This window comes from Otolemur garnettii, unplaced genomic scaffold, assembly GCF_000181295.1.
Source record: "Otolemur garnettii isolate 467f Iridium unplaced genomic scaffold, OtoGar3 scaffold00128, whole genome shotgun sequence".
Taxonomy (NCBI): Eukaryota; Metazoa; Chordata; class Mammalia; order Primates; family Galagidae; genus Otolemur; species Otolemur garnettii.
Genome location: NW_003852523.1, coordinates 2,728,680 through 2,742,498, shown reverse-complemented (window position 1 = coordinate 2,742,498; position 13,819 = coordinate 2,728,680). Strand labels below are relative to the sequence as shown.

Genomic DNA, 13,819 nt, shown 5'->3' with positions numbered 1-13,819 from the left:
CATCGGGCAACCTGAGTCCATGTCCCAGGGCTGCACTCTTCAACTTGGCCCCAATAAACTAATCCTTATACTCATTTTGCCTCAAATTTTTTCTTTCAGGGCGACAGGGCTCAGCCGGGAGCAGAACGCCGGCACCAACTAGTGCTCCCGCGGCCGGGCGAGAGGAGTCCCCCAGGCCCCGGCGTTCGGCGGAGGAGCTCTCGGCATGAGATCAGTCCTTGCTGCCAAGGCCAGCGGAAGAGCGCGGGCTCAAAGGCGCCTGCAAGAGCCGCGGAGCTCCCGCGTCCAGGGGCGGAAGTTCTCTGAGGCGCTGAGCCCCGCCCCCACGCAGGCAGCGCCGCGCCGGATTGGGTAGCGCCTCCACGTGGGGGGCGGGGAGAGCGCCGTCGCGTTCGGGTGACGTCTCCCTCAGGCGTCGGCAGGGTCGGCGGCGTCGGCAGCCGTGTCGGCCGTGGCGGGTGGGAAATGGCGGAGTACTTGGCCTCCATCTTCGGCACCGAGAAAGACAAGTGAGTAGGAACCGCCTTCCGGGGCTCTAGGCTGGGACGCAGTTGGTGCGTGGAGCGGCTGAGCGGTGGCGGGAGGACCGGCGGGTCGGGGGCGGGAAGGAGCGCCGGCCCTTCCGGCCCCTCGCGCGCCCGCCTTCGCCGCCTCGTGGGCCGCGCGGCGGGAGGAAGGAGCTGGGCGGCAGACTCTGCTGCTTGGCGCCGGCGGGCGGCGGACTCTGCTCTGGGCGCGCGGCGGCTGCGCCCTCTCCCCCGGGCCCCGGCAGCGCCCGCACCTCCTTGCCGCCGCCGCCCGGAAGCCGCCCCGCGCGGGCGGGAGTTGGCTGACGGACCTGGGCCTCTTGGCGGCTGGCACATTTCCTCAAGCTTCGGGCTTTTAATGTCACGTGGGGCCAGCCGACGTTAAATTGTTAGAGAACTTAGGATCTTGAGTGCTGGCGTTTTATCCACCTAACAGGCTTCTTGCCGCCTTAAGCTAGTATTGGGCCGGCACTTTACAGACATGTGACGTGAAGAAGTATCCCGGAGACTGCGGGGTTAACCATAAAAGACGTAGTCTGCTCGTAAAAGACGGATGTTCCCCCCATTTATGGTGGGATTGCGTCCTGGTAAGCCCATTGTAAATTGCGTTTGCTACGCCAGGTAAACCCTTCGCAAAAGTCCACAGATGTCAAGTCGGGGACTTGCCTGTACTTGAGTATGCAGTTCCAGTATAAAGAAAAGATGTTTTGGTAGTTTTATTTTTTTTTTAGGTTCCATGCCTTCTCTAATCAACTGTTAGGTTAAAAGTAGAAATTTTTGGCTTGGCGCCTGTGGCTCAAGTGGCTAAGGCGCCAGCCACAGACACCTGAGCTGGCAGGTTCGAATCCAGCCTGGCCCGCCAAACAACAATGATGGCTGCAACCAAAAAATAGCCAGGTGTTGTGGCGGGCGCCTGTGGTCCCAGCTGCTTGGGAGGCTGAGGCAGGAGACTCGGTTGAGCCCAGGAGTTGGAGGTTGCTGTGAGCTGTGATGCCACGGCACTCTACCCAGGGTGACAGCTTGAGGCTCTGTCTCAAAAAAATAAATTAAAATCAAAGTAGAAATTTTAATTTCTCTTTTGTTTTATTGTCACCTTGGCACATACTAGTTTTCAGTACATTGTTTTACTAGACCAGAGGCAATGTGTTCACACATTTCAGAGGATAGTTCTTAATTTGAAAACCTAAATACTAAACGTCTGGGTTAATCTACTCTTTAAGTAGTTGTCATCCTGGCCATTTTCAGTGCCATATAAAGCTTATGTGAATGAATATATGTTTTCAGTGATAAATCCCTAAATGTGTCATAGGTAATGTTTTAAATGCCACCTTTTTCAAACAATGTTTAAAATGTTTCTGTTTTCCAGGATGGAATCTTTCCTGTAAAATGTTCTCTTTACACATGATAGAATCTCCTGTGTTGCTTGGAAGAGAGTACTAAATATAGCTAAATAAAGATTTTCTAGCAAAATCTTATGCAAAAATCACTCCAGAAACATTTACTGGGTGCGAACTATAGTTTCTGGGGAATCAAAGATGGATAAAATTTGGGTCTTGCCCTCAAGGAAGTCATTAAGGAAGAATATACATGTCCTTCTAAGGATAATTCAAGTAAAATGGCATTGAAATGTGTTAATGCAAAACTCTTACTTTAAAGGTTTATCCCAATCATGCTTTTCTACTTCTGCCATAATCAGCTATTTCTCATCCTATTAGAGCTGTACTGTGAAAGTAAGTCATGGTATCAATTCAGAAAAGTTGATTTTTAAATCTAAGTTACTCTTGTTTTCATTTCAGGGTTTTAGCTTCTAGGAACAAGATCAACTCCTAAAAAATGAAGATGGTGGTTTCTGTGAACTTTCTTTTTTCTTTTTACTTTAAACTAGTAGTGAAGGGCGGTGCTTGTGGCTCAGTGGGTAGGGCACGGGTCCCATATACCGAGAGTGGTGGGTTCAAACCCAGCCCCAGCCACATTGCAACAGCAAATAGCGGGGCATTGTGGTGGGTGCCTATAGTCCCAGCTACTCAGGAGACTGAGGGAAGAGAATCGCCTAAGCCCAGGAGATGGAGGTTGCTGTGAACTATGATGCCACAGCACTCTACCGAGGGCGATAAAGTGAAACTCTGTCTCGAAAAAAAGAAAAAAAAATTCATAATCCAAGACAGGAGGATCACTTGAGGCCAGGAAGTTGGGGCTGCACTGAACCATGAACGGGCCACTTAACTCTAGCCGGGGCAACTGAATGAGACCCTCAACTCAAAAAAAAAAAAAAACCCAGCTTATTATGCATTTGACATTAGAGACATCTTCTAGATCCAAGCATAGCCTTCCTGATAGCTTATATCTTTTCATTTCAGTAATTTAGTAAGTAGGTAGTAGAGTTTATTGCTAGAAAAGTTGAAATTGATTTACTAAACTTTGGTCTCTGAAAAGAAAACCATCACTAGAAGTACAGGAAGAATAAGGATTATTTTGATTATATGAAATAATTGGGTATTGATTGTAGGGAGGTTGCCCATTCTGAGGTATTTTTTAAATAAGCTCTTCATTTTCAGGTGACTTCCTAAAGATAAGTTACTGTCTATTCAACTGAGCCTTCTAGCTAGGCTAGGCACAGTGGCTCACACCTGTAATCTTAGCACTCTGGGAGGCTGAGGCAAGTGGATTGATTGAGCTCAGGAGTTGGGAGACCAGACTGAGCAAGAGCAAGACCCCGCCTCTACTAAAATTAGAAAAATTAGCAGGATATTGTAGGTGACTGTAGTCTTGGCTACTAGGGAGATTGAGGCAGGAGGATCACTTGAGCCCATGACATCACTGTACTCTACCCAGATAATAAAGTGAGCCTTCTACGATAAGCTTGCAAATATATTGAAATATATCGTAATCATTTTCCTTCTTCTCCTGTTAAACTCAGATTTGCCCATGTTTATTGCTACCTGATAATAAATCAGTGGCCATCAGTCTTCATGGTTTCTCAGATATCATTGAAGTTGAGGACTTTGCATCTTACCTCTGGATTTACTGTTTAAATAGATGGCACTTGCTAAAACAAATTCACAGGTAGCCCTCCCCCCTCAGCAAGTTGAAACTTGAGAGGAGCTCACCTAGTTCTAGCAACATTTCATAATTCATCATAGTTCTGCTAAACCACTCAGCATTGCTGTCAGAGAGACATGATTGCTGTTTTCCATTTGATCAGGATCATCAAAGTATTTGAACAGTATTAAGGGAGAGCTTTGCAGTGGAGACAGGGTGACCTCAGGTGTCTCTTAAGACATGCTGGATCAGTCCCCTAATAGCTCTTGTTTCAGAATGCTGAAATCGGGAGAGTTATTTACTTAAGACCTACCTTTTTCTTTTTCTTTTTTTTTTTAAATTTCCTGTTGGTATAGTGTCATAGGTTTTGAGAGAACCTGAACTACTATTGTCAGAACGTTGAAATCGGGAGAGTTATTTACTTAAGACCTACCTTTTTCTTTTTCTTTTTTTTTAAATTTCCTGTTGGTATAGTGTCGTAGGTTTTGAGAGAACCTGAACTACTACTGTTTTTCCTATGTAATGATAACACTTAGTGAGCACTGTGTATGAAGCACACATACGTTCTCCCTAGCTCTTGAAATAATGCCAAGGCATTTTTTTCCTTTTCCAAATAGCATCTAAGACCTGGGGCAACTTCTCTTGGCCCAGGCAACTAGTAGCAGAGGCCGAATCTTGACATACTATACTGCTTTATGTTTTAGGAAAGAATTTCATCATGGAAAACTGGAGAACAGGCATGATTTAAGTTAAATTTAGGTTTTGATGAGGAAGAATTGGGTTAGCATTCGAGTGGACTTTATTGAAAGAGCAACATGTTGGCTCAGCGCCTGTAGCACAGTGGTGCCAGCCAGATACACTGAGGCTGGCAGGTTTGAATCTGACCCAGGGCCAGCTAAACTACAATGACAACTGCAACAAAAAATAAATAGCTGGGTGTCGTGGTGGGCTCCTGTAGTCCCAGCTACTTGGGAGGCTGAGGCAAGAGAATCACTTAAGCCCAAGAGTTTGAGGTTGCTATTAGTTATGATGTCATGGCACTCTATCGAGGGCAACATAGTGAGACTCTGTCTCAAAAAAAAACAAAAAAAGGAGCATGTTTATAGAAAGGAAAGTTGATATAAGTTGTCCTAAAATAGCAAAAGGAAGAGGAAAGTCCTTACTACCACAGAAAATTATGTGCCTGTCTTTCTGTGAAATAAATGAAAGTTTGATAGTGTGTATCATGGTAATGACAGAGTTCCGTGTGCTTGATATTTGCCCAGCAAAATCATCAGTTCTTATTTTCCCTTCCAGAGTCAACTGTTCATTTTATTTCAAAATTGGAGCGTGTCGTCATGGAGACCGGTGCTCTCGGTTGCACAATAAACCGACCTTTAGCCAGGTTTGTTTGCTTTTTCTTTTTTTTTTGTTTTCATGTAAATTATCTAAACTTTATGTATTTGTACGTACTTTTTAAGAGGCAATTAATAATTCTCTCACATTGAGCAAGTCACTTTTTTCTCTAGTTTTATTTTCCATTTGTGTTCCTGAGTATGTTTTGTTAAAATAAGAACAAGGCAGATAAACCACTCCCAGCAGAAGGTCCAAGAGCTCCATTCCCTGTTTTTTATTAATCAAGGAATTTTTTGAAAATAACTTCTAATTTTTGTGTACTGACTGTGTCCAGTAGTCACTGCCCTGCCATCCTGCTTACCCCTCTGGTAGATATGAGTCCAGGGCTGGCAGCACCTCTCTTGTAGGCCCCAGGATGCAGAGTGGGCTTTCTGTTTTTTTGTTCCCTGCTGCCAGTAGAGGTGATGGAGCCACCTTATGAGCTAGAGTGATTGACTAGGTCCATCCTGCTGTACCAAGGTTCCTAGGGGTGTGTCCTTCCTCTCAAATCCCTAGTTGAGGAAACTGCAAGTTGCACTGTGTTATGCAAATGTGAGAACAGCTTAACCAGTGGGAGATGAGCATGCCTGGTTCATGGTAGGTCTGTTAATCAAGAGGTTGTTGCCTGTTATCTTGGGCTTAGACCTTCTGAGTTCATTTGAACCAAAAATAGTGATTTTAGTTTGATTTTTGGTTAATTGAAAAGGCAAGAGTTTGCACCCTACAAGTAATCACTGGCAGATTAAAGGGAGAAAGGTAACTTTTGCCCACGTTTATGAGAAAATTTGAAAATCTATACTGGAGTCTTTCTAGAGGTAGTGCTACTGAGCACCTTCTAGCCCTCCTTTGTAGTCTGAACGTGCAGCCTCTGAACTATTGGATAACTATCATGTATGGTCCCTGGAGCTGCCAGGACTCTGCCTTGAGTTCATATCTTTCTGTATGTTTTCCTGTAAGCATTTAAGAACATCCACCATTCAGTGTAAGTGAGCAACCTGGGCATTTTGCTTTTGAAACCCACAGAAAATCCCACCTAGTGCAGTGTATGTTAGAAGGGAAGCAGGTGATGGCTTTTCCCCTCCACTGTTCCTAATTACTAAGTGGTTAGTATAATAAGATTATCTGTTAGTACTGGTTGTGTGTGTTTCTTTTTGGGAATTTCAGAATATTGGAGAAGTTGCATTAAGCTTTAAATTTCTGTTTTCTTTTCTTTTTTTTTTTTTTTAAGTATTTATGAACAAGGGCTGGACACAGTGTCTCATGTCTGTAATCCTAGCACTGTGGGAGGCCAAGGCAGGTGATATCGGAGCTCAGGAATTGGAGACAAGCCTGAGCAAGAGTGAGACCCTAATTCTAAAAATAGCTAGACATTGTGGCAGGTGTCTGTAGTCCCAGTTATTTGGGAGGGTAAGGCGAGAGGATAGCTTGAACCTAAGAGTTTGAAGTTGCTGTGAGCTATGATGCTATGGAATTATAGCAGGGGTAACAAAGCGAGATTCTGTCTCCAAAAAAATAATAATTATGAACCTAAATCTCCCCAGCTAACCCACTGGCCATAGATGGTACAGTAACTATGCTCCTTAAGTGTGTGTCCACCCAATCCTTTATAAAAGTTTTCTTTAAGCTAGCCAGAGACACTGGATTTTTTTTTTCCTGAGTGGTAGACTACCTCAAAATACTAAATGTGAAGTTAATTGGGGCACTGTGGATCAAACAGCATGGTGATGGTGGTTACATTAGTGTTTAAAGGAGTTAGTGGAATGTTAGCTTAAGCATCTTCATTTGATTAAGATGATTTACTAGTTTGGTGTCTTTGGTTGGTTTTAGGTAATCCTAGCCACCTATGGTGTTATTGGAACTGTGTTGCCCCTTTAAGTGAAGTTTTTGTCATTAAACAGCCATCACCATGTTACTTGAATGAGACCCACAGTGAATTTTACTGTTGACAATTAGAGCTCAGTTGAACTTTGCGTCAGAGTTTTCATGCTGCAGTGTCCTGTTTGGAAACTGAGTAAAGTCAGTTTGGGGAAGGACCTGAGACTTGGGGAGGGTCCTGGACCTGTTTGAGTCTAAGTGGTTAAGTGTGTGCAGCCTGGCTGCTGGACATTCCTGCCAGGTAGGTTTCCCAGCCACAGACCCTTGGGGAGCTCCCCTCACACAAGCACTCTCATTTAAACAGCTGCTTTTGTAAAACCACTTACAAAACTGCTTTACATACATACTGTTTAGACTGAACATTTATTTTTTTCTCATACAATTATTGACTGAGCTTGTAAATCTTTAGAATAACTCAGGGCGGGTTTCTTTGTAAGCTTCTTACAGTGATGTGGACATTAAAATTCATGTAATATATTAGTCTACTAACTTAAACATGGTTTGTTTTTTCAGACAACTTGATTTTAAGAAGAACGGTACAGTGTAAGGTTTCAAGTCTGCCTGATCCAGTGTAAAGCACAAGGGCTAAAAGGATCTTTTCCTTAAAAGAAGGATCGGAAAAGAGCAAATGTTTTAAGCTATTGTATTATGTAAACAGAGATCCCACCAAGAAAGTGTAAATAAGAGTCAGGTATCCATGACAGTTAAGAAACCTGTTTGGTGTGCCTGTTTTGCTAAGACCAGAGAACTTGATGTACTGCATACAGTTGAGTTATGCATTTGGTTTCAAAAAATTATTTTGTGTGGGGAATATGATTATAATGTGAATTTTTCTACATCTTAGTGTCTGGTAGCTTGAAGTACAAGAACATGTTAGTGTTCTATTATTTATCTTGTATTCAAACACTTTAATGATGTGGGACTACTTAAAACAATTAAAATTTCTTCTTGGTTGCTGGCTGACTTGACCCAAGTCACTGCTCAAACTCTGTTTTCATAATATGATGGTTTTGGTGTACTCTTCAGAAGACAAGGGTCTGACTTGCGGGAAAAATGAGCGTTTAGCCATTTGCAAACAAATTGTCTCTTTGCAATTGTCTAATATATGCACAGCAGCCAGTAGAATTCCCCTTTTTATTTTTTTTTCCCCGCAGACCATCTTGATTCAAAACATCTATCGTAATCCCCAAAACAGTGCACAGACGGCTGACGGCTCACACTGTAAGTCCCACAGTTGGAGAAATTTTTTTAAAACAATGGTGTTAAAGAGCCCACTCTTAATTGAGACAAATAATGTTGGCTTCTGAGCTGCTGACATAGAGCTGTTGCAAACAGGACAAGGTGCTGGAACTCCTTGGCGCACACAGCAAGAACTTGATACTTGGCCACGTTCAGGAGGCTTTCTTCTCTAAGGAAGGTTTCTGGCTTGGCCTCTTCCATTCATTGACCTTTGTCATGAGAGTGGCCTGTCCATGTGAAATGGGTTTTAACATTATTGGCCGATCATTGGTTTTTACAGTGACTGAACTCCTGGCCTTTGTTAAGTTCTTTCTGTAAAATTAAAAATCTTAGGAATATTAAGGAATCAATAAGGTAAGTTGCCCAATAAGTGTGGGTTTTATTTCACCATTATAATTTTTTTCTCTAGGAAGTAGAGATTTCATGATATGTAATTATTGTATTTCTCTAATACAGTAATTTTTTTCATCGTTTGATATAGGCACTTTTCTTTCTCAGTTCATTAAAAGTTTTCTATAATGTCTAAGAAAATTTCAGTAGTAGGCTGGTAAGCTCTTTGCACTTTTACCTGAACTGAAATTTTGAAATGGAGACTTTTCATATTCTGTAAATAGAAATACAGTATTAGTATATCATGAGATCTCTGTTACATTGCAGTGTTAGGGTGTTTCAAGACAGCCATCAACTAAGAGAAAACATCTCTGCTTCTGAAGAAAATAACTTGCTCTTTTTCAGCACTGAATCTCAACTGAAGTGATTACCAGAGGCAACCGGTTAAGTGTTTACATTTAATTTTCCATAATATAAAGTTGTTGCGTTTTGTATTTCAGACCATTGCCCTCTTGAACATTTACCGTAACCCTCAAAACTCTTCCCAGTCTGCTGACGGTTTGCGCTGTAAGTTCATACAAGTTCCTTCCCTGGTTCCCTGGGCTTGCGTGTCAGAGCTCAGTGTCCACTCCATCTGGTCTGCCGTGGTAGTGTCAAGGACCGCTTTTCACTAGAGGTGGCAAGAAGCTTTTGTCCCACTGACCCCATGGAAACCTCTGTTGGCGATTTGAACTGCCCACATGTTAAGGGAAAAGGACTGGAAAGGGTGCCCTTTACAACAGTCTGGTGCTGTTTTCGCTCTCTTGTTCTTTATTCAGACCGTCATCCTAGGGGGAATGTACTGGAACTAAACATCAAGTTACATTTTTCCCTCTAAGAGCAACAGTGTTTGAATGTTTTTCCCACTTTCTGGCGTTTTGTTTTTTATTTATTTTTTATTTTTTGAGACAGAGTCTCATTTTGTCACCCTCAGTAGAGTGCCATGGCGTCATAGCTCACAGCAACCTCAAACTCTTGGACTCAAGCGGTTCTCTTGTCTTAGCCTTCTGAGTGGCTGGGACTACAGGCTCCCACTAAAACGCCCAGCTATTTTTTAGAGACAGGGTCTTGCCCTTGCTCAGGCTGGTCTTGAACCTGTGAGCTCAGGAATCTACCTGCCTCGGCCTCCATTTCTGAAACGTTAAAAAACAAACTGTTTTGAAGTCATTTTTCAGATTTTATTTCTTATTATCTTTTTTTTTCCCCCTTAAACTCCATTTTGGAGGTTGTGCTTTAGCTGTGAGAGCGTTGTTCTGAATGTGTTTCCCAAGTAAGAATTTGCAGCTTGCATTGACCCCTGAGTTTTTCTCACTCACCTGTCCTGTGCAAGTTACTCACACTGGGTGGATGTGCTTAGTTCAGATGGGTCCTTGACAGAAAAGACACTCAGTGCACTTTGCATAGATACAATCTCCAGCTATAGGAGTTGGAGTTTGCTACATTTGGAAAGTTAAGGAGTATTTGGTGGGGAAATAAATTTAAACTGGGCATTCAGTAAACATTAACCAGTTACTTCCTGTACTGGAAATAAGAAATTTAGGTTGTGAATATTTACTGAGTGATAGTTTTTAGAGAACAAGATACAGATTACTATGGTTGGAAAGTTCAGAAAAGTAAAATTTAATTTTTTTTTTAAAGTATCCAGCTATGGTATCACTGGAATTTGGTCATTTGTGGATAAATTGAATTGAACACCTGGACTCTTAACTAAAATCAAGGAGTCCAAACCAGAGTAGTTCTCATTGGCCAGTATGTTTAAGGCAATAAAAATGGAAATACCCCTGGTCAGCCATAAGCTTACATTGGGTCTGCCCTTCACTCAGATCCCCTCAGTTTATAGGGTGACCTGTGCTGGGAGGAATGATCCTGGGGCCACCCCTCTCAAGCTGGCCCCAGATTAGGAGGTCTGGGTTCTGCTCAGAGAGAACAGTCTGTGTGGTGTGGGGGATTTCTGGCAAATTTTCCTGCTGAGACACTGAATGCTTTTCCATGCTAATGCTGACCTGGCAGCAGAGATTTCTTTCCCTGAATCTGATGGTAGCAGGATTTACTTGGTGACCCTTGGTTTAAAGTACCTGTTTTTTTTGGTTTGTTTCTTTTATTTTGTTTTTGTTTTTGTCTTTAATAAGATTAACGGGTGGAGGGAAATGTTTATATATTGACTTATTAAATAATTTTTGTTAACCACTCCTCCCTGGGATAAAAATGAATGACAAGTAGGTGACTGAGTAACAGTAATTAATCATTCTTTACCGTGATTGTTTACTTGGGGACTGTGTGTGCTTTATTGACAGTAGAATGTTGTATTAGTTTCCTTTGTGTCTTTATTTATAATTCACAGTACTCTCGCTTTGTGTATACTATAAATAAGAGTTTAGTTATTGCTAAATATTCCAATTCTGGGGTCCAGACTGTAAAAGTTAAGTGAAATTCTAATTCTTCATTTTAGGAAGAAATTAATTACCTAAAATTACTGGCTCTTTTTAACAACATACCCTTTCACGTGTAGAAAAAAGGTTCATATGTGTGGATTAAAGTTAAATTAGAATCCCAGTTTAATAATAATATTTCTGGCTCAGTTCCTGTGGCTCAAGCAGCTAAAGCGCCAGCCACATAGACCTGACCTGGCAGGTTCAAATCCAGCCTGGGCCTGCCAAACAACAGTGCGGCTGCAACCAAAAAAACAGCCAGGCATTGTGGCGGGCGCCTGTAGTCCCAGCTACTTGGGAGGCTGAGGCAAGAGAATTGCTTAAGCCCAGGAGTTGAAGGTTGCTACGAACTGTGATGCCACGGCACTCTACCCAGGGGAACAGCTTGAGGCTCTGTCTCACAAAAAAAAAAATATTTCTGTAAGAAACTGGTTTGTTTTCGGGCAGTGCCTGTGGCTCAAGGAGTAGCGCGCCGGCCCCATATACCAGGGGTGGTGGGCTCAAGCTCAGCCCCAGACCAAAAAAAAAAAAGAAAGAAACTGGTTTATTTTCCAAGTTTATTGTTTAAAATAGCTTGAGTCACTTAAATCAGTTTGTAGTTAATATTTTATTGCTCTTGTCTCCGCCTTCAAGTCAGTTTGATTGATATAAAAACTTTAAGCAGAATGGGTGTAACCAGGTCATTTAAAATAACCACCACAAAACCTTTTCTCAAAGCTACTAATACTTCGAACATGTAAATATTATTTTTCCTCCTCACATTCTTTTTGATGTGGGAAAGGAAATGAGTTTTAGAAATTAAAATCTGCCCTTTTGGGCGGTGCCTATGGCTCAGTGCGTAGGGCACCAGCCCCATATACTGAGGGTGGTGGTTCGAACTCAGCCCTGGCCAAACTGCAACCAAAAAATAGCCAGGCATTGTGGCAGGCGCCTGTAATCCCAGCTACTCCGGGCCGCTGAGACAAGAGGATCACCTAAGCCCAAAAACTGGAGGTTGCGTGAGCTGTGACACCATGGCACTCTACCAAGTGTGACAAAGTGAGACTCTGTCTCTTAAAAAAAAAAAAAAAGATCTGCCCTTTTGAGTGGGCCCCTCTTGGCCAGTTTTTCTGGCTAAATCAGTTTCTACAACTTGATTTCCACTCTGAGAAGAAGAGTATGCTCCTTTAGCTTTTAAATCAAGATATCCTATGGTACCATTTACAGGCTGTCAGTAAGTTTGGGTTTGAAGGTCAACTATACTCCTAGAAATTCAAAAATTACTGCAACATAGCCCCAGCTAGGTTAGAAAGTGGACTTAAATCATTTTCGAACTCAGAAGATGAGTTAGGTTTTGTCTTTAAAGATAAAAAAGCGCTGAGCAAACTTAAAGTTAGATGCCTGTGCTGGGTTGCTCCAGATGAGGCAGCCACCATCATCAGCTGATTGGTCACAGGAACGTGGCCTGTGAAAGGTCTCAGACTGAGCTGGCCTACCCTTGAAGCCAGTCGGGCCTTTGCCTGCCCCCATCTGTCCGTTTAGAACATGAGTTTATTAACATACCAGCTTTGTGATTTCTCAGAGTTCAGAAAATTCTAGATTTGAACATAAAATTAGGTAGAGAGATGAGTTTGCAAAATCTACCCAAATAATGGATGACTTTACTTAGCACATGTGAATCGTGAAGAATAAGTGGGTGAAAATAGTTTTGAAATTTAAGATAAGAATGCTTCCTTCAACAAAGCATTGTAACTTTCTCCTTATTTGCGGGGGGGTGCATCCAGAATATGATAATTGTGCCTGGTAATGATCCTACTGAGTATTTATGGTTGCTTGGGTTTTAATCGCATCAGAAAGAATTTTTTTATAGCATTCTTTTGCTGGCAGTCTGTAAAAGAAACTAGTTAGGAACATAATCTCTTACCCTGACTTCCATTTCTATTTAAAATAGTAAAGGGGGCAACAAATCAACGTGCTTATGGGGCCTCTATTCTAAATCTTAAAAAGAAAAAAATTTTATTTAAAAATTCCTTAATTTTAGATTCAGTTTTTCCCTCATACTTCCTGAAACTTGTGGCCCTTTTGATGCTGATTAAAACTGATTGTGGTTTTAATATTTTAATAACCAGAATTGAGACTGCGATAGGGACATTTAAATCTTGGCACAGTTGCCACCATTAACAAGTAGCTGTGAGATGCAGCCGCCTCAGTGTGCTGTGGAGAGCGGCTCTGCCGGGTTTCTCTAGATAATCTCTTGTGTGTCGTTGTAGCAGTTTGAGTTTAAGCACAAGAGTTCGCTCTCTGTCAGCCTGTCCTAACCAGCAAGATTTCTGTTGTTTCCAGGTGCCGTCAGCGATGTTGAGATGCAGGAACACTATGATGAATTTTTTGAGGTAAGAAAATAGTACTCTTTGCCTCTGGAAGCTGTGGGGAAAAAAAAAAATTGACCTCTAGCTAGTAGACTTGTTGACCTTCTTTCTGTGTCCTCTTGGAAGGAATTTAAAGTTTTCTCCACTAATAAGCATCCTTAGCATTAATTACACTCTCTCTTTTTTTTTTTTAAGACAGTCTCACTGTGTCGACCTTGGTAGAGTGCTGTGACGTCAAGGCTCACAGCAACTTCAGACTCTTGGGCTCAAGCAATTCTCTTGCCTCAGCCTCCAAAGTAGCTGGGACTACAGGCCCCCTCCACAACACCTAGCTATTTTTATAGACAGGGTCTCAGTTTAGCTCAGGCTGGTCTTGAACTTGTGAGCTCAGGTGATCTGTCCGCCTTGGCCTCCCAGAGTTCTGGGATTACAGGCATAAGCCACCGCACCCCACCTTCATTTTCTTTTTTGATTACACTCATAATATATGTAACCTTACAGCACTGCGATCTCTTTTCAGGAGGTTTTTACAGAAATGGAGGAGAAATATGGAGAAGTTGAGGAGATGAACGTCTGTGATAACCTGGGAGACCACCTGGTGGGAAATGTGTATGTCAAG

The 13,819-nt window shown here is 42.4% G+C and overlaps 1 protein-coding gene across 1 annotated transcript in view; it reads left to right on the top strand.

The window, feature by feature from the left end:
• Window positions 1–407: 407 nt before the first annotated feature.
• The window catches only part of U2AF1 (U2 small nuclear RNA auxiliary factor 1), a 15,848-nt gene continuing 2,436 nt past the window's right edge, over window positions 408–13,819 (top strand). Inside the window, exons 1-5 of the mRNA XM_012810275.1 lie at window positions 408–509; window positions 4,863–4,950; window positions 7,970–8,036; window positions 13,175–13,224; window positions 13,721–13,819. Of these exons, the coding sequence (XP_012665729.1) occupies window positions 466–509; window positions 4,863–4,950; window positions 7,970–8,036; window positions 13,175–13,224; window positions 13,721–13,819 (348 nt within the window). The 5' untranslated portion in view covers window positions 408–465. The remainder of the gene's footprint in view (window positions 510–4,862; window positions 4,951–7,969; window positions 8,037–13,174; window positions 13,225–13,720) is intronic.